The 27,661-nt window shown below is 51.1% G+C and overlaps 1 protein-coding gene across 3 annotated transcripts; it reads right to left on the reverse strand.

Moving 5' to 3' along the window:
• Positions 1 to 1,082: 1,082 nt before the first annotated feature.
• PEAR1 (platelet endothelial aggregation receptor 1) lies at positions 1,083 to 27,029 on the reverse strand. Of its 3 annotated transcripts, none has more exons than XM_066261764.1 (23): positions 26,946 to 27,029; positions 11,122 to 11,228; positions 10,362 to 10,466; positions 10,013 to 10,113; positions 9,132 to 9,224; positions 8,631 to 8,874; positions 7,803 to 7,920; positions 7,450 to 7,586; positions 7,154 to 7,366; positions 6,697 to 6,871; positions 6,477 to 6,597; positions 5,635 to 5,798; positions 5,440 to 5,542; positions 5,162 to 5,308; positions 4,832 to 4,957; positions 3,814 to 3,942; positions 3,569 to 3,697; positions 3,193 to 3,405; positions 2,889 to 2,977; positions 2,645 to 2,780; positions 2,439 to 2,483; positions 2,062 to 2,310; positions 1,083 to 1,568 (listed from the first exon to the last, which is right to left on the reverse strand). In XM_066261764.1, the coding sequence occupies exons 1-23, from the start codon at positions 26,994 to 26,996 to the stop codon at positions 1,417 to 1,419; spliced, it is 3,147 nt and encodes a 1,048-aa protein (XP_066117861.1). In that variant the 5' UTR covers positions 26,997 to 27,029; the 3' UTR covers positions 1,083 to 1,416. The 3 variants fall into 3 exon arrangements, with proteins under 3 accessions (XP_066117861.1, XP_066117860.1, XP_066117862.1); XM_066261763.1 differs by having other exon boundaries at positions 2,409 to 2,483; XM_066261765.1 differs by lacking the exons at positions 11,122 to 11,228; positions 26,946 to 27,029 and having other exon boundaries at positions 2,409 to 2,483; positions 8,631 to 8,764.
• Between the last annotated feature and the right edge of the window lie 632 nt (positions 27,030 to 27,661).

A 27,661-nucleotide genomic window follows, 5' to 3' on the forward strand; every position in this document is an offset into this window, starting at 1 on the left:
TTTGGTGTAACTCTGGGTTTCTATTCTCCACTGCCTCCTCAAGGTCTGGGGACATAGTTGATATGCTAATGAGTTAATGAGGCTGGTAATGCTTTCTAGAAATCTTGGATTCAAAGTTTTCAGGTAGTTCAGACCCAGCTGGGCCCCCACTCGAATAAACTCTTTTCCTGTCAGCCTTCCACTTCCAGCCTGCACACCCCCAGTCAGTTCCACTGCCCCAATGCCACTCCCAGCCCTTCCCACCTTTCAGCCTTGGTGCTGTTCCCCTGTTGACATGCCGGTCTTTGGTGAAGGATCCCACCTATGCAGACTTTTTAACTCTCAGAGCATGTATTGTAATTCGCTCATCAATCTGAGCATTTAGCACAGTGTCACTGGTTCTTTTCATTCATTCAGTAGCTCAAGTCTTTTTGGGAACATTTATTGAGTGCTTCCTATGTGCCAAGGGGAACCACAGGACTTCTGCATTCAGAGAACTTAGTCTGGTAGGGGAAGCAGAAATTAATCAAAAATCACATAAGGAAACACCACATTACAGAGGTTTCCTGCAGGCCTTCTTTGGGCATCTGGTGAATGAATGCAGCTGTGATCAATGCTATTAAAAAGAAGTGCTTCCCAGAGGAAGGGATGTAAAAGACAAGTAGAAGTTAACAGGTGAGTGGGGGAGAAAGAACATCCCACTTGTGCAAAGTACCTGTGGCAGGAAGAAGTATAGCTGATAGGAGAACCTAGAAGCCAATATGACTGGAGCAGAGTGACAGCTGAAGACAGCCAGCAGGGCCTGTAAGATCTTTTGACAGTTTTTACTCTGGCCCCTGACCAATGGGGCACCCATGAAGACTCCAGGGCAAACTAATCAGCAGTTGGTTGGAAGGGGTACCAAGTGGAAAAGTGCGGGGGGGGGGGGGGGGGCAGGCTAGGAGACCACTGCTAGAGTTAACTGGGTTTGGGCTGCCTCTCTACTAAATGGTGAGGGCCTTAGGACAGGGCCTGTGCCTGGTAACGCTCTGAAACCACATGCACAGAAGCTCACACACGCACGTATACACACATACAGAGAGCCCAACCTGGGAATGCACAGAAAAGGTATCGAATATACATTTTTTACATCAATATGAAATCAGTCATCCAGCAACATTCAACCCACCAGTTTATGTGCACAGGTCCAAGTGCCCTTGGGCTAGCAGTGTGGTGGGGAAAGAGAATGCAGGCTTCCTGCCAACCAATGTCCCAACGTGGAACTGGGAACCAGGCTCCCATCTCTCCATTCTCTTCCTCTAATAAACTTGTTCATAGCTTGTTCATGTCCATGGTCTGCCCGACCTCTCCATGCTCCTGGCAGAGTACAGTCGGCTCTGTCCCCAGTCTTAGGCAGCAAGAACAGGTGTGCTGGTGTGTGCACACCATCTTGGCCCCTCAACGGTCCTGGTGCAGAAGTGGGGGTGATGGAGGGTGCCGTACTGGAGGCAAGTCATAGTGTCCAGGGATGTGGCTGTTCTTGGGGGAGTCATAGTGGCCGGGGAGCAGGCTCGGAGGCAGGGGGCACTGGGAGCTCATGAAGTCTTGTTCTGGAAACAGAGATGGGACAGAGTGAGGGGGGGGGGGGTGGCTCCTCCCCTTCTTATCACTCTCCCCTCTCTAGCCTCTTCTGCCCAAAGACAGAGGACTGTTGCCTGGCTATAGGAAAGTTTGTGCAGCTCATCAGCTGCCAGTAGGGAAGGCCACCCTGAAACTGCCCACCTCACAGGATATGAGGGTACTTTGTCACTAGCCTTGCTCCCACTTTTCTGGATACTAACTCCACAAGCCAGGTGCTATTCAACCACCATTTCAAACCCTCAGCCCTGTGAGGTAGGAACTACCACTCAGGCTCTAAGAGGCAACCTGATTCCCAAACCTCATGCCTGGTCTGAGCCCAAGTCTGATGACCCCAAAGACCTTGCTCTTGCTGCCACATCATGCCACCTCCATATTCTCTCTGTCCCGTTCTCCTTTTCTACCCGCCTTGTCTCTTCTCCCTTCTGCCTCTCTAACCACTGCCCCTGTGGAGTCGGAGCTCACCATGGGTCGGAGCGCTGGGCTGCTCATAGGTACCACTGTCTCTCTGTGCCTGGGAGTACTGTTGCCTCCGGTTGTCCGGGAGCTGAGGAGGCTGCCTTGGGGGAGAGCCTGAGGGAAGGCCTTTCATCTCCACATAGCTGCTCTCCCGGGTGCCCCCTGGCAGGCTGGGCAGGTCTCGGATGGTAGCATAGGGGTTCTCACTGCTGAGGGAAGCCATGCTAGTCCTCAGCCCCTCTTCAGAGATGGGCCCTGAGAATAGGGGAGAGAATTCATGTCCAGGAAGCACTGGCTCCTAAATCCCAGTGCAGCCCTCTCACTGACCCCCACCCCAACCCTCGTGTCTGTACCTTTACTATAGAATGGGCCTGGGCCGTTACCGTTGCTGTAGCTATAGCTGTAGCTTCGGTCCAGGTGGCTGCTACCTGAGGAGGAGGCGGCAATGTGCAATCAGACCACTGGTCTCTCCCCAGGCTCAAGCCTCCTCTAGAGCTGGTGCTCAGAGCCCCCTGTGTAGATGCGCTAGAGCAGGATGCTGGGCTGCACACACCCACCCTCACCAGAGGCCCAGCCTCCAGGCTCCTACCCCTGTCCGGAATCCCTGGAGGGGCCTCCCGACAGTGCTTCCAGTCAGCAGGCAGGGTAGCATGGTTATCAGGCCCGTGGGCTCCACCTGGCCGCTCAGGGGCCTGGAGGCTGGGAAAGAGCTGACTACCTGGAACCTGATAGGGGGAGGGGGAGGATAGGGAGAGGAACACACAAGGCTGGAGCTTTCCAGAGAAGCAGGTCTTTACCCATCCCTCCACAGCGCACCCTCCCCCGGTACTGACCTTATTGGGGGGTGGGGGGTTAGGTGAGCACTGTGACAGGGTATGGTAGCTGGGATTGGAGTAGTAGTGACTATAGCTCAGAGGGACATCTGCAAGAACAGACACCGGCCCAGGGTGACCCACCCAGCAGAGACAAGCCTGGACCCAAGAATATTACTCTGTTCCAGATCAGTAATCAGTCCCTCTGACCTCCCTTCCTCCCTCCAACTCCCTACCCCCCTTCCAGGTCCAAGGAGAGATGCAGGGTCAGTCGTGTCTATGAGCCAGCCACTCGTATGTGTCCCCTGCTCCCAGGCCAGCTCACCTGGCATGACATACTCGGAGCTGTCCAGTCGCCCACTGCTGTACGCCACTGCCAGGTGTTGGTGCTCCTTGCCTTTTTGCCAATGGCGGTAGCCAATGAACAACGCCACCAGGGCCACCACCAGAGACCCCAGCACGACGATACTGATCACCGCCCCCATTGAGTTATAGGTCACTGGAGAGGCAGGCATCATGGTGAAGGTCTCCTGGATTCCTAGTGGGGGGGCAGTCACTCAGGACAGTGTCTTGGCTCTGTTGGTGAGCTTGGGGGACATGTATGGGAGAGACTCCTAGATGGAGGGCCTAGATCCTGGCAGAGACCCAGGCAGGTACCTGTGTCCTGGTTCCCTGGGGATGATGGGGACCACAGAACTCACCAATCCTGCAGGGGGCACCACTGTGTCCTGGGGGACACACACAGGCCCCCGTCTCTGGATGGCAACTCTCTCCGGAACCACACTGGCATGGTTGGGAGCAATTGGCACCAAACATCCCTGGAGAACAGCCTGGGAGAGAGCCAAGGAGGAGGGTGGGGATCAGAGGTTGCCAGGACACTGCAGCCTCCTCCTTGGGCTAGGGCTGACTTGGGGTCAGGGCCATGGAGCTCCCCTTCTGTTGGTACCTTCCAAGCAGAGGTATCCGGTCCAGCCTGGGGGACAAAAACAGCTCCCATCCTGGGGGTGGCAGGTCCCACCATGGTGACACTGACAGGACTGGGCACAGTTCTCTCCCCAGCGTCCTGGAGGGCACACTGCAGGAGACAAGGTACCTGTCTGATGTGCTAGTCCAGCCCTCTCCCGCACCAGATGAATTTTCAGCCCCAGCAGCACTGGAATCTTCCCCTCAGCTTTGGTCTCCCCGGGGACAGCAAGGCTTTGAACAGTATCTACACTCAGATGACTCACAAATGTTGATCTGTAGACCCACATGCCTAACTGCCTTCTTAATATCTGCACTTGGCTATCTAATGGCCATTTAGAACAATGTGACAGGGCCGGACAACTAACCTGCATTATATAGCTCTGGACTTAAAAAAAATAAAAGCAGCAGTAAATGTCCACATTATCTAAGGCATCACTGTTGTGTATCTGACATTAGCAAATAATCTAATGGTAGTTATTACTGAATTCTATGGCAAAACTCTCCACCAAGATGACTTTCCTCTACCTTGCCTGCTGATGAGCTTACCTACGGCCTGTTTCACAGTAATAGCTTCTCGTTTCCCTTTTCAAAATTTATTTCACTTGGTTGTTTTGGACTAATCTTTTACATATGTTCTTCATATATTTATGTGGGGAAGAAACCACGTATAAATAAATAAATTGAAAAATGAAGAAAAAGAACACGTTCAAAACTGAGCTTCTGGTTTTCCTCACGCCCTCCCCTGCACTGCTCCTCCTAGGCCTACCAAGGAAAAGGGCAGGGAATTGTTTTTTTTTTTTCTGACTTGTTCATTGCTGCATCCTCAGCATCCAGAACGAGGTGATGTCCAATAAGTACTTGTTTATATAACTGACCAAATCAAGGTAGGTCCGGAAGCTTTTCTGCCCAGGAGCAGGGGAACAGAAGCCTCTGGTCCTTGTCCCACCCTCTATGCACATGCACTTGGACACACAAGCCACCGCCAGGCTACCACATACGTTGGGAACAGTCGGAGCCAGTCCAGCCAGCCAGGCAGTAGCAGGTTCCATCCGAAGGGTGGCAGGAGGAGTGGTTGGCACACTTGCAGGGCACACAGCGCTTGCCATAGCGACCAGGCTGACAGGCTGAGAGAAAGGGGCTCCTAGTGATTGGGGGCAGGGACCCCAATCAGCCTTTGATCCCACTATCTCTCTGCCTCCTTCCCACTGCAGTAACTGGCCCAAAGACTGGAATCAGTGGAAGAAAGCAAGATTGGTTGAGTAGAGGCTTCTGGCACCTGACACTGCATGCACCACACTGCTGGCAGGTGGGAGAGAAGGGAGCCTTACATCTCTGGCAGGAGGGACCTCGAAATCCAGGTACACACACACAATTGCCATTCTCAGGGATGCAGGTGCCCCCATTCTTGCAAGTGCAGGTGTTGCTACAGTTGGCTCCCCAGAAGCCCTCAGGGCAGGGCAGGTGACAATGGGTACCTGTGGGAGAGAGGGGTAAGGTGAGCCTGGCCTCTCGCATCCCTTCCATAGGGGTTCTTCTGGACTCATTTCCTGGGGGATGAACCCTCAACTCCTCAGTGGGCCTGGAGCCGGGACACCAGAATACTCACCTGTCCAGCCAGCCTGGCACTGGCAGTGTCCATAAACAGGGTCACAGCCATCAGAGTGGTCACAGTTACAGCGACTGGCACAGCCTTCACCAAACTTCCCTTTCTTGAAGAGGGAATGGAGGTTAGTGCAGACCAGACAGCTGAGAGGTGCCATGCCCTCCCTTCCCCCAGGTAGGCAGGCTGTTGGGAACTTACTGGACAGGGCAGCTGGCAGTGCACCCCGTGCCAGCCAGGGGTGCAGGTACAGGCTCCAGTTTGGGGGCTGCAGGATGCCTCATTGGCACACTGGCAGCTGGCATTGCAACCAAAGCCCCAGGTTCCAGGCGGGCAGGGCACAGAGCAGTTACCACGCTGCCAACCTGGAAGAAGGGTAGGCATGAGGATCCAGCTCCCCTCCTGGGTGAGCACACACTGGGCACTGGCTGTGCCAGGCTCTGTGCTATGAGTTGGGGAGGTGGAGGGTGGGTGCTTACTGTCCCATATAAGAGATGAACATATAAACTGTTAGATGTGGAACAGAAAGCTAAATGCTGCCCAGGCACCACCCCATTCTGGGTCTCGGTTGCTTCTTCTGCAAAATGAAGGGGGGTGGCAGCAAACCAAATGCTTACAGAAGCCCCAGCAGGTAACTAAATGAGTTATCCAGATCATGCGTAAGACAGTGGGGAGGAGTGGAAACTGGAGACTAGCGGTTAACAAAACACATCTGTGTCAGAATACAGCCTAAAGATTGCCACCATGCCACCCAATTGAGCTCAGAGGCCCTGCCTGGCCATTGTGTAGTTCTGGATCACTGAGGGTGAACCAAAGAGGTGCCTTCTGGCCTGGGCCTTTAAGGATGAGTGGGATTTTTTCAGTTGAATAAAAAGCAAAGCGAAAATTCCGAGAAGGAAGTAGCCTGGCTACTTGCCTACAGTCCAGCTGCTGTCCAGTGGCTCCGCCCTTACTCTGTAGCCTCCTCCAGCCCTTGAACCCTCCCTTCTTTCCGTGGTGGCCTCACCCCCCAAATCGCCCCTCCCGGGGACCCAATCCATTACCTTCCTTGCATATGCAAGCACCATCGATCGGCGAACAAGCGATCGCATTCTCGCAGGAGCAGCGTGCGGAGCAGTTGACTCCGTAAGTGTCAGGCGGACAGAGGCTAGCGCAGTGCTGGCCCTGAGGGCAGTCAGCGGACTCGTGAGGGGCGTAGGCTCTTCCACCTACCCCCTACCTCCGGCCCCCGCCCGGGGTTCCTGGTCGTGGGACGTGCCTCACCATGTAGCCGGGCGCGCACCGGCAGAGGCCGCTGTCGGGCTGGCAGAGGCCTCCATGCAGGCAGAGACAGTGCTCTCGGCAGCCAGGCCCGTGCGTGTCTTGTGGGCAGCTCTCGTTGCAGTGAAGGCCGGCCCAGCCGGGATGGCAGGAGCACTCCCCGCTCATGGGGTGGCAGCTGCCGGCAGAGAAGGGCAGGGCGCTCTGAGGGGGGGTTTGGCGAACCCAGACCCCTTTGTGGGGGACACCCCGCTTTGCCAAGTAAGGGGGCCATAAGAAAGTCTAGCTGCTGTTCTGAGAGCACCCCACATCCCCGTCCCCAAAGCCCCCTTTTTCCCTTCTGTGACATCTGTCCTGCCCTTGGATATACCCCTGGCACTTTTCATGATTCTAGTGGCTTCAGCACCGAAGGCCTCCCTCACTGGCCTCCTGAGTCCTTGACCAGTGTCCCAGGGCTCACCTGAGGCTGTGTTCTGGGTCGCAGGTGCAGGGCACCTGGCAGCTGAAGCCGTAGAGTCCGTCCGGGCATAGACGTTCTGCACAGCGGTCCCCAGTGAAGCCGTGTTCGCATAGACATGCGCCGTTGGCTGGGAAGCAGCGGGCCCCAGGGGCGCAGTCGCATGTCTCCGCACAGTCCTGTCCGTAGTGGCCCACGGGGCACTCCTCCCGACACCTGAGCACCCAGCTGAGTGAGTCTGGTTAGCCCACCCCTCTTGGCCCACCCCCATGGTTCCTGCCCTCGCTAATGCCACTCACCTATCCCCTGTGTAGCCTGGAGCACAGCGACATTGCCCAGTGAATCTGTCGCAGAGGCCACCATTGTGACAGCGACATTCCTGGGAGCAGTTGGATCCATGGAAGCCCTCCGGACAGGGCAGGGAACAGATGGTGCCCTGTGGGGTGAGAGGTGGACAGAGCCCCAGGCACAGACCACCTCCCTCCCTATGGGTACAGGACCCTTTGATATTCCCATACAAGAGCCCTCAAACCTCTCCAGAGCCCACAGAGCCCAGCCCCTCACATATTACCTCCTCAGAGCCCTACTGAGAACCACCCACAGACTTGTCCCCAGACTCACACCCCATCTCAACAGGTTCTACCCTTCATACCATCCAGCCAGGTGGGCAGCTGCAGGAGCCCTGGGAAACTTGGAAGATACCCCCATTGTGGCAAGGAGAGGTGTGGGGGCAGGAGCCAACAGTGCCCTGGCGGCAAGATACCTCACAGCTGCAAGGCGAGCAGGTAGGGGCAGTGTGTGAACAGCAGTATCTCCTGCCCTTTGCCTCCAAGGGCTGGCCAACCACACACACCCCCTCCCAAGAGGAAGGCCTGACTTTAGGGCTCAGTGAGTCCACAACCCTTCCCTGCTGGGGACTGCAAGCATCAGAAAGCAAAAATTTCCAAGACTGGAAGTGGCAGGGACACATAGCACCACACCACCAGGTAGAGTGAGCAGCCCCACGCACCCCACTCCACCTCCACCTTTGCTCATGCTGTTCCTTCAGGGGAATCCTCTACCTGCGTGGAGGACTCAACACCCAAGCTCTTCCATGAAGCTGCATCATGGGTCTCCACCTAGGTGAACCTTCTCCTCCCCATGACTCCCCAGTTCTCCCTGCACCCTGCCTTGCAACAGGGTTCTCTGTGTCCCTGTCTTAGCCCCACTTTATGACATGTTTTCACACACATGCCCTCTCCTGCTTTCTTCACAGTAACCGTTCCACATGGACAACGCTGTTGCCATCGCACAGACATGAAGCAAGCTCACAGAGTCAATGATTTGCTCAAGGTCACTCAACCAGTGAGTGGCAGAGTTGGGACTAGGATCTTGGTCTCTTGACTCCATCCCCATACTTGGAGTCTCCTCATATGCCCACGTATGCCTGTGTAGTCCTGTGTGTGTGACCCCACTAGTGTGCTTATCCCTCATTACACACCTGGGCCCAGTTCTCTCCGGGGGGCAGAAGCAGGCTCCAGTTTGAGGATCACAGGGTGCCCCATGGCACTGGCAGCTGAACTGGCAGGCAGGGCCATAACGGCCAAAGGAGCAGGGCTGACGGCAATGTGGGGGCTGCAGGCCAGAGAGACAGGTACATACCCCACTCATGGGGTCACAGGAGCTGCTGTTGCCACAGCTGCAGGGCTTGTCACACTGTGGCCCCCACAGTCCTGGGGCACACGCTGTGAGATGAGGAGGGTAGAAGGGAGTCACCAGGGGCCTCACCCCTCCCCAGCCTCCAGTTAACCCCTGTCTCTGTCTCCCAGCCACAACATACGCCCATGTCCAGCTTGGCCCAAACTCTATACCACATCTTCGGAAAAGGCAGCGTGGAGCACATCCCAATGGGGTTCTGGTAGATAACTATTCTGGGGTCCTAAGCACCTGTGCCCTGGTAAAGAAGGTGTGCCCAAGGGCCCTGCAGTCACTAACTACTCACCACTGGAGCAGTCATCACCTCGCCAGTCTTCCACACACTGGCACTGATTGGGTGCCATGCAGCGGCCGTGGACACACTCCTGGGCACAAAGTGCTAGGGCAGAGATAGGGGAGCGTGAAAAGGCTTGCAACCCTCTCCTTACCCATCTTTATCCTCTGAAACCTAACCCCATCTTCCTCTCACACCAGGGACCTGGGTTCTCTTAAGCAGCAATTCTGCCTCTAACATGCAGAAAGAATGAGGGGCAGCAACACAGGTCAGAGCTTGACAAGACCTCTGAATTCTGAGCCCTCCAGCCTGTGCAATTCTCGAGACACCTTGAGAAAATGGGAAGAGGGTTCCTCAGGTTCCTCAGCAAGCAACTAGATATGTATGCTATCCAGAGAGACAGTAGGAATTCAGGGTAGGTCAGGCATGGCAGAGGCTGTTGACCGGCTAGGTGTGAGGGAAGGGGAAGAGCAGAGCAGGCCTCATTCTGGGGGGTTCAAGGTGTCGGAGGGTGGGGAGCAGGAAAGACCGAATAGCAACAAGTGAGAGACAGATGGCAACAGAGAGACAGAGACAGAGACAGATGCAGCCACCAAGCCCCCAGACACACAGTGACAGAGACACAGGCAGACCAGAGGCAGAGAGAGAGCTCTGGAAAGACGCGCACAGAGACAGAGACTGATGAGGGACGTGGAGAGAGGGGATAGGAGACACATGGGGTCAGCTAGAGTCAGCGGCAGGAGCTGGCAGCTGTGTCCCTAGGGACAAGGCCAGGTGAGGGGAGGAGGAAGAGAAACCCAAAGGGCAGAGGAGTAGCCCTACCCTCGTAGACAAGGGGAAGGACTAGGAAGGGGGTGGGCCCCTCCCACCCCATGGCCCCACCCGGGACTCACGGACGCAGGCCCCTCCGCTCTCATAGAAGCCCTGGCAGCACTGCAGGCGCCTGCGGTGGTCTGTCTTCACCACCTGCCGGTAGACAGTCCTGTAGACAACCCTGGGGAGACCCAGAAGGGCCCTCAGTCTCGCCGCTGAGGCCCCAGCGCCCCCCTCCCACAGTGCAGCACTGTGGGAGGCCTGGGACACTGTCCACACTGTGGGCTGGGAGAGCAGAGAGCACACACCACGCCTTGAGTGCCTGGAGACCAGATGCTGCCTCTAAACTCTGAAGGTTTGGAGAACAGAATGAGGATGTGAAGGAGCAGGGGCAGCCCATCTGCCCACAGAGGGAGTCGGGGCACTCACGTGGGCTGGGGGCAGGTGTGGGGACTCTCCCAGGGTTGGTCGCAGGGCTCCGAAGGCAGCAGGCTGAAGGGCCGGGAGTGGGACTCCTTGGTGATGGTGGTGAAGCTGCGAGACAGGAAAGGGTCAGGGCTCAGGGTAGGGAGGGACCTGGTGAGGTGACCCAGCATTGGGCTTGCTCCCCCAGCCTAGAATGGAAGCCCTCCTGTCCCCCAACATGAAGGGATCCTCCCCGAATTAGAATATTCCCGGGACACCACCTATCAAAGCCCCGCTCTCACCCTATTCGCCCAGAGCTGTCAGTTTTTCCTTCCTCCTCCTCCCCCATGCTGGGAGATCGAGCTAGAGCTGACTCCGAGCCAGCTAATGGACGTGGGTTGAAACACTCCTGGCCAAATCCTGCCCTAGGCCTCGGTTCCCCAGCCCTGTCCCCTTAGATCCCCCTGGACCAGCCCCTCTGCTTGCCCCCTACACAGTAAATGGCTCCCACCCTGTGCTCTGTCCCATCCCCAGCTTCCCACAGGGATCAAGGGACTGGGATAAAGAAAAGACAAGAAAGGGTCAGAGCTAGGAGAGAGACTGAGACAAGGTCAAAGCTGGGGAGAGAGTCCAAGGTGCCTGTGGAGGGGAGTAGAGAGAACAGCAGTAGAAACAGGAGGGAGGGGATGGAGGTAACAGAAGGACTCAGGAAGAGGAGGCCTAGCAGGGAGAACGGGGAGCCGGGGGCTTGGAGCCCTCAAAGCACAGCAGGGGCCCCTCTCACCTTTCCCAGAAGCTGCAGGTATTGGGGTCACTGGGGTTGAGGGTTCCAGCCAGCCCCAGGCTCAGGGCCAGAAGAAAGGAACGTAGAGGTGGCGACATTGCAGAGGCCTGCAACATGACATGGCCAGTGACATGGCACTGTGGCCACAAGCCTAGAAGACCAAGTCTTTGCAGACACCTGAGCAGGGGTGGCAGCAGAGAGGAGGCTGCTGCCTCTTGTCCTCTGGCCCCTGGGCCCAGGCCCCAGCTCCCCAGGTCTCCTTCCTAACTAGGTAGTATGCTGCATGCCTTTGAGCCTTTCTCGCACTGCTTCCTCTGTCTAGCCGTCCCTCCCTCCACTCATCACCTTGAGTACTCACCTTTTAAGGTCCAGCCACCCCTCCTTCACCCCTGCCCCAAGCAGACTGCCCCCACCCATCTCTCTGGAGCTCCCAGCACCATCCCCCCCCACACACACACACACCACTGTTCCAGTGCCTATTCCCTGACCATGACCTCTAGAGGCAGGAACTAGGGCCTTTTTTTTTTTTTTTGAAAACTCATTCATAAAGTGATTGTTACTATTATTTTTTTTTTTTTAGAGAGAGAGAGAGAGAAGGAACGAGATCATAGTTGTTTCACTTTAGTTGTTCATTGATTGCCTTTTATATGTGCCTTGACGGGGCATGTCTGGGAATGCTGGCTCCTCAGCATTCTAGGTCGACGCTCTATCCACTGTGCCACCACATGTCAGGCAGAGACTAGTGCCTTTGTGTGTGTGTGTGTGTGTGTGTGTGGTAACAGAGACAGACAGAGGGACAGATAGGGACAGACAGATAGGAAGGGAGAGAGATGAGAAACATCAATTCTTCATTGCAGTTTTTTAGTTGTTCATTGATTGCTTTCTCATATGTGCCTTGACCAGGGGGCGATAGCAGACCGAGTGACCCCTTGCTTGAGCCAGCGACCTTGGGCTCAAGGTGGTGAGCCTTGCTCAAACCAGATGAGCCCGCACTCAAGCTGGTGACCTCAGGGTCTCGAACCTGGGTCCTCCACATCCCAGTCCAACATTCTATCCCTGCGCCATCACCTGGTCAGGCGAGACTAGTGCCTTTTATCTCTGAATCCCCAGCCCCTAACCGGGGCACATTGATATTTATACCAAGATGCAAAACTAGAGCCAATGGGGGGAAGTTATAAAGGAAGCTGACTTGGGTTCAGTTGAAGGAAGAACTTTCTAACAATCAGAGCAGTTTCATAATGGGATCAGCAATCTCAGTGATGAGCTCCCCATCACTGGGTATATGCAGGCAGAGGCCAAAAACACAATGATGTGGTTTCCTGCAGTATGCGATGGGAGTAAGTAGAACTGGGTCCAGGTGACCTTGAAAGAGGCTCCTCCCAGCCACTGGTGTGCTGCACCACTCATACAGACCCACAAGAACCAATGGTTACTCATCTTCCAACTCCTGATGTCGCATCAGTAGCTTGAAATCAGGCATAGGGGATTAGTTACAGCATGGAAATAGACAAACACGAACCAGGAACAGCCACACACAAACACACACGAGACCCAGTTGTTGAACACTTACCAGCACATCACTGCACCCAACTCCAGGTGCTATTGTTATAAAGTACTGTAATCCGTGGGTTACACAGAGACACCAAGGCAGGTTACAGAAGAAATTTGAGGAGTTTATTAATTAGCCGGCTAGTCATGTAGCTAGTCTTGTAGCTAGTCATGTGGCTAGCCAGCTAATTAATAAACTCCTCAAATTTCTTCTGTAACCTCCGTTGGTATTTCTATGTAACTCGAGGATTACAGTGCTTTGTAACATTTGGGGGCTCGTCTGGAATGCCGGTGTTCTGTGTCACGGGGTAGAGACACCCGGACCAGCTGGCCTCTCCAGAAGGTTGCCTGACCCCGCTGGATCTCTGGGAGGGGCGCCCCCTGAGATGTTCCAGGGCTCCAGTTTTCCTGTGGGTCTCAGACAACTTCCCAGCAGACACCCCCGGTCCCCAGATTCAGCCGTAAAATCAAGGAGTGAAGATTGACCTCCAGAGGTAAGGAAAGTAAAGTAAATCTGGATTTACTGGATTTACTGCTTTGCTGGATTTTGAGTTGTATTGGACTAGACAATTTGAAACTTGTGGAGGATCAGACGGGATCAAAACTCACGGAATAGGCTCTCCAGGGCCAAGACTTTGGCTGAAAGTTAGGTCCTGCCTCAGGCTCCTGGGACACATTTGTTTCTGCTCTCAGGGAAGCAACTAGTGGGAACATATTGTTTGAGCTCTCAGGGAAAGCAAATAGTAGGGACTAAATTAAGTCTTGCTCCAGGCTTCCTGGGACACCTTTGTGCTGTCTGTTCAGGTCGAGATCTCATTCTTTGCTTTTATTGTTTCTGTCTGAAAACCCCTGAGTGATTGGTGTGTGAATGGGGATCTCTGGTGCCTGCCCCTGAGTTTCCAGTTTGTGGCTCCACAGTGAATAATTATGGAGTTCGAGTGGGCTCCAACCTGCAGTTCCCTGGCGATCCTCATTCAGCTTAGGGTGGTATCAGACACTCTCTGATCCTAGTCAGGGCTTTATACTGACCCACCAATGTTAAGAGGCGCCTGAGCCTGACCTGTGGTGGCGCAGTGGGTAAAGCATCGACCTGGAAATGCTGAGGTCGCTGGTTCAAAACCCTGGGCTTGCCTGGTCAAGGCACATATGGGAGTTGATGCTTCCGGCTCCTCCCCCCCTTCTCTCTCTCTGTCTTTCCTCTCTCTCGGTCTCTCTCTCTCCTCTCTAAAAAAATGAATAAAAAAATAAAAAAAAAACCTTTAAAAAAAAAAAAAAAAAAGAGGCGCCTGAGCTCCCGCGAGGGACACAGCCAGGTGAGCACCTGAGAGGCTCCTGACAGGGCATCCCCTTCCCTTGTCCATTGAACTGTGTCTAAAAATCAAGTGTAAATGTGAATAGCAAATTGTAAACCTCTTCCATCTCCGGATCGGAACTGATCAGGGGTATATACTGACCGGCCTATACTAAGGAGAGCGAATATCCCAAGATGGACTCAGTAAATGGGTGTCACCTCTGAAAGGCAACTCTGAGAAAATCGTTCTAAAGCCCACAAATTATAAAGCTGGCAAAATTCATAGAAATATTATATTGCTTAAAGCTAAAACTAACTAAAGAGCCTGACCTGTGGTGGCGCAGTGGATAAAGCCTCGACCTGGAAATGCTGAGGTTGCCGGTTCAAAACCCTGGGCTTGCCCGGTCAAGGCACATATGGGAGTTGAAGCTTCCTGCTCCTCCCCCCTTCTCTCTCTCTCTCTCTCTCTCCTCTAAAATGAATAAATAAATAAAAATAAAAATAATTTAAAACTAACTAAAGAACTGAGAGAGTGCTGGAGGAAGTAGAAAGTAGAAACTAGTTTCAGATATTCAGATATCCACATACTGACCCAAAGAAGTTTTTACCCACTTAGAAGATATAGAGTAAGAATTAATATTAAGAAGGAAAATAGAAAAAATTAAAACTTTCTTTTTTTTTATTTATTTATTTTATTTTTTTCATTTTTCTGAAGCTGGAAACAGGGAGAGACAGTCAGACAGACTCCCGCATGCGCCCGACGGGGATCCACCCGGCACGCCCACCATGGGGCGAAGCTCTGCCCACCAGGGGGCGATGCTCTGCCCATCCTGGGCGTCACCATGTTGCGACCAGAGCCACTCTAGCGCCTGAGGCAGAGGCCACAGAGCCATCCCCAGCGCCCAGGCCATCTTTGCTCCAATGGAGCCTCGGCTGCGGGAGGGGAAGAGAGAGACAGAGAGGAAGGCGCGGCGGAGGGGTGGAGAAGCAAATGGGCGCTTCTCCTGTGTGCCCTGGCCGGGAATCGAACCCGGGTCCTCCGCACGCTAGGCCGACGCTCTACCGCTGAGCCAACCGGCCAGGGCAGAACTTTCTTTAGAAGAATCTAAAAGTAAGAACCAGACCCCACTAAAATGTATGCTTAAGAATTTCAAAAATAGATTTTCCAATAGTTATAATGTAAAAATTGTCTCAAGATACATTGAAAACTCTCTGTCAATTAAAGTGGCCAACTTTTTTTTTTTTTTTGGGGGGGGGAGGGTACCAAATTACTTTATTTGAAGAAATGGTACAAATAAAAAGACATAAGTAGATAATTTGGTACAAGTTTTAGAAAAGGTAAAGGTAACTCCAACATGCACATACTGCTTTGGTGACCTGGGAAGTCACCCTGTGGATATGGGAAGCCAGCCTAAGGCTTAGCTGTCTCCATCTCCCAGGGTGTGCTTGTCAAAGAGATACTCTGCCGTGCCTGTTTCGGGGGCCCCAACCTGTGCAAGTTGGTTATGTGGTCACCCAATTCTTTGATGGATTTTACCTGCTCATCCAGGTAGTGGGTCTCAATTAAGTCACACAAATAAGGGTCATTTTTGTCAGTGAAAGTGGTCAACTTTTAGAGCAGACTGGCCAAGTCAAGAATTGCTAGACCCAGAGAAAGCACAGCAGTCTAGCACACTATCACTGGGCACCTACCGGTGAACAGATGGCATAGCCAGGTTGCAGCCAAGTGTGGCAGCAGAGGCAGCGGCAGCAGAGAAAGTAAAAGCAGCCAGGCTGCAGCTGGCTGCACGGGATGCAGTGGAGAAAATAAAAAATAAAAGCGGCAGACAGGGCACGGTTCGGCGCGGTGGCTCCTCCCACAGCTCCGGGCACCTGCCCCTCCCCCTCGGGCACCGGGAATCCCCGGCACCCTGGCTGATTCCCTTATATTGACTAACAAACAAACCTTCTTCTTGGCTCAAGGGCTACGCCAAGTAATTAAAGACAAAAGATTTTAACAACACAGTAAGCTAGGGGCTACCACCCTTTTACTACAGCCCCCACTCCTCTGCTTTGGCTCCGGGGAATCACCGCCTCATACCTAGAGCCAGACCCGAGGAGAAGACTTAGGGAATACTGCCCCTTCTAAATCCACTGCTTTAGCCATGATGGTCAAGAATTATGAAAAAAGGTTCTCAGGGGATTACGGGGTTACTATGTCCCCGGGAAAATTGAGGACCTCGTGTGAACTAGAATAGCCCACTGTTGGGAAAATGAGTTTGTAAAAATTTGTGTTTTTTCAGTTTGCTACCCCTACCCTTATATTGACTTGATAGTGTGAAAACCTGTAGGTCAAAAAGAGGGTTAGCATCTCTTATGCCAGCTGGATGACTACAAAAAGTGAGTGCATTTTGACCATTCCTCATTTTTCTCAGTAAATCAGTGGTTCATTGGAGGTAGTATTGAACAGTTTACCATCCTCTTATAGTAAATTGTACTAAGTTTGTACTGATGATGAGGCATATAAAATTGTATGGTCTGCCAAATACGAAGACTTCCTTTTGTACCAGATCTTTTGTTGTAGAAAAATATTTTCTATGTTAGAAATGTATGTTATTTCAAGAGTCTTTTGTTAATTCTCCTTTTTACTTGCTATTTCATGGCCCTGTAATGTTGAAATCTTGGTTTAAGTATTAGGGAATATGTAATGATTATTAATGATCTTTTTTTTTTTTTTTTTGTATTTTTCTGAAGCTGGAAACGGGGAGAGACAGTCAGACAGACTCCCGCATGCGCCTGACCTGGATCCACCAGGCACACCCACCAGGGGGCGACGCTCTGCCCACCAGGGGGCGATGCTGTGCCCCTCCGGGGCGTCACTCTGTTGCGACCAATGCCACTCTAGCGCCTGGGGCAGAGGCCAAGGAGCTATCCCCAGGGACCGGGCCATCTTTGTTCCAATGGAGCCTTGGCGGCAGGAGGGGAAGAGAGAGACAGAGAGGAAGGAGAGGGGGAGGGGTGGAGAAGCAGATGGGCGCTTCTCCTGTGTGCCCTGGCCGGGAATCGAACCCAGGACTTCTGCACACCAGGCCGACGCTCTACCACTGAGCCAACCGGCCGGGGCCTTAATGATCATTTTTGAAGCAGTTAAAGTAGTAAGGTCCAGTCTGCTCATGAGCTGTGGACCATTAAAGAAGTATTGTTCAATGTTAGGTCACCAAACCGAGAGTGACAAATAATATTACTACTGATTGGCTTAACGGTAGAATTCTCAACATAGTGAATAGAAGGGAGAAAATAAATGAGTAATTGTGATAGAAACATTTAAATTTCATGCCCAGATTAAAAGGGCTATAAAGGATATGAACAGAAACCTGTTTCCCTTGAGCTTTTTAGACATTATCTGTTAGGGTGCATAAAGTTACAGCATAAAGAAAGTATGTTTTCTTAGAATGTAAAAGGGATTTATAATTTAGTAGAGTATAAGATTTATTTTATAAAGTATTAGTCATCTCAGTTGGTGCTTTTAACTAGATCTTTAGAATTTGAGGCATAGAATAATAGGACATAATTTAAAGCCGTTTTTCCCAAGTGACCTATAGAATTAGAAAGCTCAGAATCCCCTTTCTTGGGAAAGCCTCAAGCCCTAACAGGACTGTTAGAATCTGTACTGTACATATGCTGCCCCACTTAGGACAACCGAAACCACCTCGAGAAAATGTTTCCGGTTGTCCGGCCTAAGTGGGAACCTCACACCCAAGCAGGAGAGGAAACTTTGAACACTTTTCACCAGTTTATGTCAGTCGGGATCAGGGAAGCTACTAAGAAACCCATAAATTTATCTAAGATTATCAGAAGTGATTCAAGGTCCTTAAGAGTCTCCCACAGCATTTTTTTTAAAGGTTTTATTTATTCATTTTAGAGAAGGGAGAAGAGGGGACGGAGCAGGAAGCATCAACTCCCATATGTGCCTTGACTGGGCAAGCCCAGGGTTTCGAACCGGCAACCTCAGCGTTCCAGGGCCACGCTTTATCCACTGCGCCACCACAGGTCAGGCTCTCACAGCTTTCTTAATGAGACTACAGGAAGCTTATAGAGTCTATATACCCCTAGACCCTGAAGTGCAGAAAATGCTAGAGTAATTAACTTCGCTCTTTGTGTCCAGTCAGCTCCAGACATTAGAAAGAAACTTAAGAGGAAAGACTAAGACTCAATTAGGGAAGAATCAGTGCACATAGTGCAAGGAGGAAGGACATTAGAAAAATAAATGTCCCAAATTACAGTACGAGCAGCCAAGGCAAGCTCTAAGGTCCTGAACTTTGAGGACTGAACCCCCAGAGCCTATGGTAACAACAGTAATAGGGAAAAACTGTGGACTTTCTAATAGACACTGGAGCAACACATTTGGTCTTAACTGAGCCTCTTGGACCTATCACCCCTCACAAAACTCCAGTACAAGGGGCCACAGGGAAAACTGCATACTATCCATGGACCACCCAGTGAACAGTCAATCTAGGGCAAGGAACTGTCACCCATTCATTCTTGGTCATGCCGGAATGCCCCTACACCCTAATAGGACGGGACTCGTTACAAAAGCTCCAGACCATAATTTTCCTTCAAAGAGGAATATACCACTTTAACAATAAGAGCCAATAAGGAAACTTCAAACGCCAGGTTGCAGCTACTGTTAACCTGCCCTCTCTCTGAGGAATATCTCTTACAGGAATCAACTAAGCCAGGAGACACCCACAGCCCATCTCTCCTCCAGCAGCTTCAGGAGAATTATCCAGAGATATGAGCAGAAACCAACCCTCTCGGACTAGCTGCCCACCAGCCACCTGTAGTCATCATGCAGCTGCTATTAACTGCAAGCCTACTCCTCGATGATGACCCAGCCACCCCGTTACATGACTGTATGGAAGTAATCAACATCATACAGACTGCCCGACCATATTTAAAGGACTCTGAGTTGTCAGACACCAATGAGGTACTGTACACAGATGGGAACAGTTACATGCAGGACGGCATCAGGTATACAGGGGCTGCACAGTGACCCTGGACCAGGTCATCTAAGCATAGGCACTGAGCAGGGGAACTTCAGCACAAAGGGCAGAACTCATAGCCCTTATCTAGGCCCTCAGACAGGGAAAAGGCTTTCTGACATCTGCTAATAAGGACCCCAGTATTCCTCTGCATGACTGCTCTGCGGAATTAGACTCTGTCCAGGCTGCGACGCCAGACTTTTCTGCACAGATGACAGCAGTTTTGTTGTAGAGGGGGTCCAATATGCGAGAGTAACAGTAGTGACTCTTGATAAGACCATCTAGGCCCAAGCCTTGCCACACAAGAGACCTCAGCTCAGCGGGCAGAACTTACTGCTCTCACTCCAGCGTTGAGGTGGGCCAAGGGAAAGAAGACCAAAGACTAAAGCCCTTATTCGTTGCCCGGGACACCAGATAAAGGGACTTAATAGAGACAAAAGGAAATTGGGCAAAAAGGCAAAGATGTCGCCCTAAAACCAGTGGGGCCTTTAGAGATTTTAGTAGCTAAAAGGGACCACTAAGAATAAAAGGGATAGTTAGAAAGACCAGACAAAAAACATTTTTCTTATCTGAAGCCCTAAGTAAAGAAATTAGCAACCAGACTTAGAAACTATTACAGAAGGCATAGTGTCTACATGTTTAGTCTGTGCCCAAATAAATACTAAGCAAAATAAAGAAATTATAAAGAGAAACAGGGAGAAAGGAACTGTCCCAGGTGAATGAACATTTAGAAATAGGTTTTGCTAGCCTGACCTGTGGTGGCGCAGTGGGATAAAGCGTTGACCTGGAACACTGAGGTCGCCGGTTCGAAACCTTGGGCTTGCCTGGTCAAGGCACATATGGGAGTTGATGCTTCCCGCTCCTCCCCCTTCTCTCTCTCTCTGTCTCTCTCTCTCACTCCTCTCTCTCTAAAAAATCAATAAATAAAATATTTAAAAATAAAAAATAAAAAAAAATAAAAAATAAAGAAATAGGTTTTGCTAAAGAATAAGTAGAAGCTTTCCCTACTAGAAATGAGACCGTAGTAACAGTTGTTAAGAAATTACTATATGTTGCCCATTAATAATGGGCCTGCATTTATATCTGGGGTCTCACAGCTGGTAAGAAAGGCACTCAAAAAATAAAAAAAATTAAAAAATTAAAATAAAAAAAAAGAAGGGCACTTAATATTAATTAGAAATTATATTGTACTTACAGGCTTCAGAATTTGGGAAAAATAAACCAAACTCTGACAAAGTCCTGATCAAATTCATTCTAAAAACTGATGAAAACTGGACTAATATACTCCCCCTGGTTTTGCTAAAAGCTAAATACCCCCCTACTGGGTAAAATTCACCCCATACAGAATTGCATTAGACAGGGCAACACCCCTTGTCCCTAAGCTCCTTTGGAGACCCCCTCGGAGACCGTGCAAACGATCCCACCAACCCCTGTAAGCTGACCCTGAAAAGGACAACATGTCCTGCTCCAGCCACAGACCGGAAGCTAGCTGGTCTACTGATGGCTAAAGCCTGAGGAAACTCACCGAGGAACTCCTTTTAATTAGACTGGGGAAGGAGGGAAATTGAGGTAAAAGGAAAGCCAGAACAAGTCATCTTAAGATTTGATGCGTGTAAGCCCCATGTTTTTTTTTTTTGTTTTTTTTTTGTTTTTTTTTTTTTTTTAATTTTTAGAGAGGAGAGAGAGTGAGAGAGAGAAGGGGGAGGGAGGAGCAGGAAGCATCAACTTCCATATGTGCCTTGACCAGGCAAGCCCAGGGTTTTGAACCAGCGACCTCAGCATTTCCAGGTCAATGCTTTATCCACTGCACCACCACAGGTCAAGCTCTAAGCCCCATGTTTATTGCAGCATTGTTCACAGTGGCCAGGACATGGAAACAACCAAAAAGCCCGTCAATAGATGACTGGATAAAGAAGATGTGGCACATATACACTATGGAATACTACTCAGCCATAAGAAATGATGACATCAGATCATTTACAGCAAAATGGTGGAATCTTGATAACATTATACGAAGTGAAATAAGTAAATCAGAAAAAACCAGGAACTGCATTATTCCATACATAGGTGGGACATAAAAGTGAGACTAAGAGACATTGATAAGAGTGTGGTGGTTATGGGGGGAGCGGGGAGAAGGAGAGGGAAAGGGGGAGGGGGAGGGGCACAAAGAAAACTAGATAGAAGGTGACAGAGGACAATCTGACTTTGGGTGATGGGTATGCAACATAATTGAACGACAAGATAACCTGGACATGTTATTTTTGAATATATGTATCCTGATTTATTGATGTCGCCCCATTAAAAAAATAAAATTATTTAAAAAAAAAAGATTTGATGCATGTACTACTATGAGTCATACAGAAGGGAGATATAAGTCCCTTTGCTAAAAAGGAAGCTACAAGGTAAATGAAAAATATATATGTGCTTATAGCTACTCCTATAAAATATTAGCTACTTAGAGGGAGGACACCTCCAAGAGGAAGAAAAATTACTTGTTGCCAGCTTGGTTGTCACTAAAGGTTAAGATTTTTAAAATTAAAGAGTTCCGACTAGAAAGGAATTATATAGTTTTGATAATGAAAGGTGTAAGATAAATACTTTTGAAAGGAAAAGGAAGAAAGTTGTTATAAAAGCTAGTTCTTTCAGAATAAATAAAAAGATTCATAAAAATTGAGGGTTTATGTAAGTTGCAGAAGGTTTGTACAGGTTGTAAGAAGTTAATTAGTAGCATTTGTTTCTTCAGTGGACTATATTACTGTTAATGTAAACATCAAGGCTACACATCACCCTTTCTGTTGCATGTTATAGGCTGATGTTCCTACTTACAGGATCTGCAGATCATTAATCCTAGTCTTAACTCTAGGCCCCTGCCTACTCAACAGCCTCATACACCTCGTTAAAATGAGTCAAGGATTTGACTCAGGATATAAAACCAGTGGGGAATGTGATAAGGTGCCAAGGAATTGCAAAAATTGTTAACATTAGTATTTTAAAAGGAAGAGTCAGACCTCCTTACCCCTCCTTTCTGAGGAGAAAAAACCCAAGAGAAAGAGATTAAAGGGGCAAAAGTTAGTTAGTAGTTATCATAGTTTAACTATAGTTCCCTGGAAGGACTGGGGCCACTTGCTAGACAGAGCAAAGAAGGTAAAACTTATCTGAAAACTTCCTCTTCCTCTTCCTTAAGGGCCTTTTGGAGACAATGTTTACATAGCTTAGTTAAAAATTCCTACACTGATTCTAACTCTTCCTCCCCTCCTGGAGTCCTGAGACAAAGGGATCATGAGACGTGTACTGCTAGACAAAGGGGTCATGAGCTCACTCCCCTTACTTGAAAAACCTGCATTCTGTGACATTTTATATGCTTTCTAATAATCATCCCTTTTGAAATTCTTTATATGTATAAAACTTGTAAACCAAGCAAGCGAGTTGAGGCATAGAGCAGGCCCCAACACTTTTAGCAAAGGTAATTTCATTTAGCTTCTCTCCTTATCCTAAGCTAAACATTTCATTTCCCACTATTGTGGCGACAGGGATGGGTGGTAGACACTAGAAGATCTGGGAATGTCTTTGCCGGGTATGTAAAACATTTATTACTACTGTGTTATCTTGTGGTCTTGATGTGTAAGAATGCTTTTTCCTTTTAATAGGTCCTATAGCTGAATGTTGTAAGCTTGTTAGTAATTGACTATTGTACCATGCTCCCTCCTTACCCATCCCAACCAGTACTTGATTTTGTATAAAAGAAGGCTCAGAACTGTATGAGAGCCTACATGATTTGGGACCGTGCCCCATGTAGCTAGCTGGCCAGCTAATTAATAAACTCCTCACATTTCTTCTGTAACCTGCCTGGTGTCTCTATTTAACCTATGGATTACAGTACTTTATAACACTATCATCCGAGGAGGCCTCAGGTTTAACAAGAAGCACCTACCTCCCTCTGGCCACCCCATCAACCATCTGGAAATGGGCTCCTCTCCAACCCCTCCACCCCTAGCCTTGCCCAGTGGGTAGGAAGCGAGTCAGGACTCAGATGAGTCTGTTTTGCTTCTGAGCTCAGGGAGGCTGAGCTCCTGCATGGCCGCTCCCGCTGCTGGTTTCAGATTCCATGTTTAAAGTTCCTAAAACTTGCCCTGGTTCCTGCTCTATGCCTCCCCGAGGCGCCCACATCTGCTTATGATTTTGGAGCAGAAAGGTCAGGTTGCTGGCCCCTTATACCCCTGAGTATCTCTGGAATGCTGGCTGCCTGGCCCCACCCCATACCCCCCCACCCACACACTCCCAGGGGGCTCACAGCTGCTCTCACGGTCAAGGCAGCACTCCCCTCCAGGTCTTGGAGCAAGAGATGTGCTCCCAGACTTACCCAGTCTCACCCAGAGAGTACACCCCCACAGGAATCCCTCTCAGCCAAAGGGTGGGCCACCTCTCCTCCCCAGGTGGCCTCCTTCCCACAGAAATCTTTACCCAGCACCCTCCCGTCCTGCAGAGCAGCAGTACCACCCACCACTCTGGCTAGTTGTTCCTATCACAGCTCCCTGGAGGCAAATCTCCACCTCTGGCTTTTGTGCTTCCTCCCCTCAGGCCTCAGTCCCCACGATGCCCCTGAGAATCCCGAGAAACTTCAGGTGAGCTCAGGCAACATGGCCTCAGGGCCCCAGGAGCCTGAGAATATCCTCGTGCTCAGGATATAGAGCCTGGAAACAGGAAATGGAGACTAGCTAGAATGTGTATATTTGGGGGAGGGCAGCAGGGAGTGGGGATGGCTCAGTCCTCCCATTGCCCTCAACTCAGAAGGTGGGATGGTGGGAGTGGTCAAGGTCAGAAGCTTCTTTTCATTAGCTTTTCTCCCAAGCTGAGTGAGCACTGTGGCTCACTGAGTGGGTGGGTAGGGGTGGGGACTCAGCCTGTCCTCAGGGACCAGCAGTGTCCTTCAGACCACTCATTGCCTGCCCCGGTGCACCACCCCACAGCATCCCCCAGACATGCTGCCATCCTGCACCCAAACAGAGCTGGCTCCTCCCAGTGTCCCCAAACTACTTCCTCTGCCCCTGTCCTGCTCTAACCACCTTCCCAGGCCCAGTGCCTACCTCCGGGGCTTGCCCCGTCTGCTCTCAGATGACCTTCTCCCTCTTCTCCTTCAAGTGCTCAGCAGTCAGGGCCATGGGCAGGACCCTGAGCTCTCCACACATCTCCCCCTTAACACTCCCCTCTTGCTGAACCCCCACTGTGGCCCTGGCATGGGGCCCCTATCCTCAGGTTAGAGCTTAGTCTGTCTGGATCCAAGATCATCCTTGGGTGAGCCTCAACTCCAACCACACCAGGAGGCCAGGCTTCCCCTGGCCGGGCTCTGCCCTCAGTTGGAGACTGCAGTGAGGTGGACAAAACTAGAGCAGAAGGACCTGAGCCGGGGCCCAGGAAGAGGCTGTGCAGACTGGGCTGCTGGCCCTCAGAATCCTTCCTCCCTTCACCTCAGCCCCTCCCACCATCACCTTCTGCCAACCAGTTTTCAGAGGAAATGGTTCACCTGGGGGCTGGAAAGAGAGCGCTGGAGGTGGGCAGGACAGCAGGCTAGCTGGCTCCAGTGGCCATAAGGGAGCTGGCTGGAGGGTGAGGAGATTCTGTTTTTTCTCAAGGGCCTCATGGTAGGACTGGGGTGCAGACGAAGCATCAGCTGTCTGGTTATGGGGCTGGCGGCCAGGGTGGGGCCAGCGGGGTGGGCGGCAATGGGGTAGGGAGCCTGGCAGGAAGGGGAAGCGACTGGCCTGACCAGAAGCCCACAACCCCAGCCTGGCCTGTCAGGCTTGTCTCCTCTGGAGCCTTTATTCCTGAGAGACAAGGGGACCTGAAGCCCTGTCCATTCTCTTCCAGCCCTCTCCAGGCCCAGCAGCGTGGGTCCAACAACTACTATCACTCCATCCCACCTCAGGGGCCCTCAATTCACTCAGAGATGTACCCCAAGTACCCCTGCTGCTTCTTCCCAAACAGACGGCCCCGCTCCCTACTCACGCCTCTTCTTCCACTGTATCCCTAGTTTGAGGGGCCCTGGCACCTTCTGTCACAATAAGAATAATGTGACCCCACACATCAGCTACTGTGTTGATTGAGGCAGGCTGCTGAGTGATTTACATGGATTACCTTATTTAAAGCTTATATCAGTCAATTGTGGCAGGTATTATTATTCATTTTACAGATCAGGAAATGGGCAGAGAGAATAAGTCAGTCGCCCAAAGCCACACAGCCAGTAGTATCAGAGCAGCCAGAGGCCTCCCAATGGCTCGTCTTTTCGCAGTCCAGGCAGGAATCCCAGGAGCTTTGCATCTCTTTTTCATAGCCTCAGTTATGGGGAGGAGAAAAGCCTGGCAGTAGAAGGGGATGGGGGTGGGGGCTCCAGCAAGAACGGGATCGGAGGCGTGGGAACTGGGATGTGTTTACAGTCAAGAATGAGCTGACACTTCTCTCTCCTCCATCTCGAGATGCAAAGCAGCTGGGCTCCTGGCCAGGCCCCCGGTCCCTGTCCTATCTGCACAGCCCCCAGCATCCCTGCCCTCTCTACCCCCAAGCCAACACAGGGCCCAACCCAGCTCACCCTCCCCTGCTCTTCTCCAAGCTCAGCTGATTTCCTCCAGTGAGGAGTCCACTACCCTCATTGTTCTATAGCCCCTGGGAGGAGAGGAATGAGTCTGGGACCTCTGGGAGGGCGTAGAGTTCCTAGTGGACAGACGATTCATTTCTACAGAAGGCAAAAAGCAAGAGTGGGGCTGATGGAAGTGAGACAGCAAGGGGGACTTCCACACCCATCCCTTCTAGCTTCTCTTCTTTGGGAGGTAGTGCAGCAAAGGATACCCTGTGAGTTCTGCATCCTCTCGTACCTCCACTCAAGCCTGGTTGTGACTCCTATCTATAAAATGGGGAGGAAAAGAGTACTTGCCCTGGTAAGGTTGATGTGCAGACTAACACATGATTAGTACAGATAAAGTACTTAGAGCCCGTACAGAATACGTTCAGTTAACATTAGCGGTCTCAGCCCTGCACCCATTCCTACACCACTTGGAATTGTCATACCCTTTAGGAATTAATTCCAGGAAAAGCTATTTCTTGTTTTGTTTTGTTTTTCTGAAGAACACCCAGGATGATCCAGGAATAGGAATGGGGCCTTAGATGCTCACAGGCAGAAAGTGGGGGTGGGGTACCTGCCTTGATCCCCCAGAACCTTATCCCCCAGAATAACGGGCTGGCCGCCAGGTACTCCTTTAAGCCAAAGGGAGTTGACAGGCACATTGCCTGGATTCTGCTTCCCCAGCCCTCAGCCTGAGCAACACCTCCAATTCCTTGCTTGATTCCGCTGGACCTCTCTGAGTTGTGTCCTCTCTCTCTCCCTCTCCCTATCTTGGGGTCCAAAGGTTGTAGTATTTACAAGCTGTCACAAGTTGTGTGACCTCAGGCACGGCAGTTGAGCCCTGTGAGCCTCCATTTCCTCATCTGTAAAATGGGAGAATAACCCACACATCTCCCAGGGTTCAGTACGGGTTGGAACTGCTGGTTCCACTGACCACCCTGGAACAGAAGCTCAGACCAGAGGCTGCTCGGTGAACATGTGCTCATGTAGAAGCAGAACCCTCAACTTCCAGGCTCTCTACCTCTTTCTTTTTGCCTTTTGTCTTGTTCTTCATCAGAAACTCTCTGCTTTCTACCTTTTTTTTTTCCTTCCTCCATCAGTTTCTCGGTCTCTGTCTTATTGCCTCTCTCCTTCCTTTGCTGTATCAAGGCTGCCATGTACATAGCTGGGTAGTATGTTCACCACACTACGGAATCTGCCTTCACATGTAAGGTGGAAGCTGAACTCTGGCCATGACCCACGCACTGCGCCATGTGTCTTAGCTCAGTGCCAAGGGTGCCTTGCCCTGTAACTCTCATCTGTCTCTCTCCCTGCCTCGGTGTCTATTTCTCTGTGCCCTTTCCTCACTTACCTTTGCTGTGGAGAAAGATCTCTTAGTCCTCCCACTCTGTGAAGTCTCCATCTGAAGACTCCCTGTCTCTCCTCACACAGGGATGCACTCTGACCAGCTCCACAAGCCACTCAGTGCATACATATATTCACTTGCACGTGCAAACGCAGAGCACCTCCCACATCCAGCTAAGCCAGGCCTTCAGCACACCAGGCATGTCTGCCGGATGGAGGGACAGGAAGCCTGCATGTGTGCCAGAGGCCGGGCGGGAAGAGGGCAGGGGTGAGGGGCTGGCCTTGTGTTCTCTATGACTCAGGAAAGAGAAGTTAGAGGGTCCTCTGTCTGACCTGTTTACTCATCAGGAAACAGGGAAACTGCAGGGATTCTGATTCACCAAACATCTCCATGCTTATTGGAGGTTGGCACCAGCGCCAGTTCTGACCCTCGCCATTACCCGTAGGTGCTAGTGACTGTTATCCTCACTTCACAGGCAAGTGGGGTCTCAGGTAAAATGACTTGCCCAAGGGCTGACTGGTTGTCAGAGGCAATTGAAGGACTAAAATCTCCTTCAGAAAACAAAGCAGTGGGTGGAGGGCAACCCTGGGGTGACACAGGCCAAGGAGCAGCTCTTTTCAATGGAAAGCTGCCCTCTGGCCCACCAACAAGTGTTCATCACCATTCCTCAGAAAGCTCTGGCCACCCCCTCTCTAATGGCCTCTGTGGCTCCCCACAACACA

The sequence above is a fragment of the Saccopteryx bilineata genome, chromosome 2 (genome assembly GCF_036850765.1).
Source record: "Saccopteryx bilineata isolate mSacBil1 chromosome 2, mSacBil1_pri_phased_curated, whole genome shotgun sequence".
NCBI lineage: Eukaryota > Metazoa > Chordata > Mammalia > Chiroptera > Emballonuridae > Saccopteryx > Saccopteryx bilineata.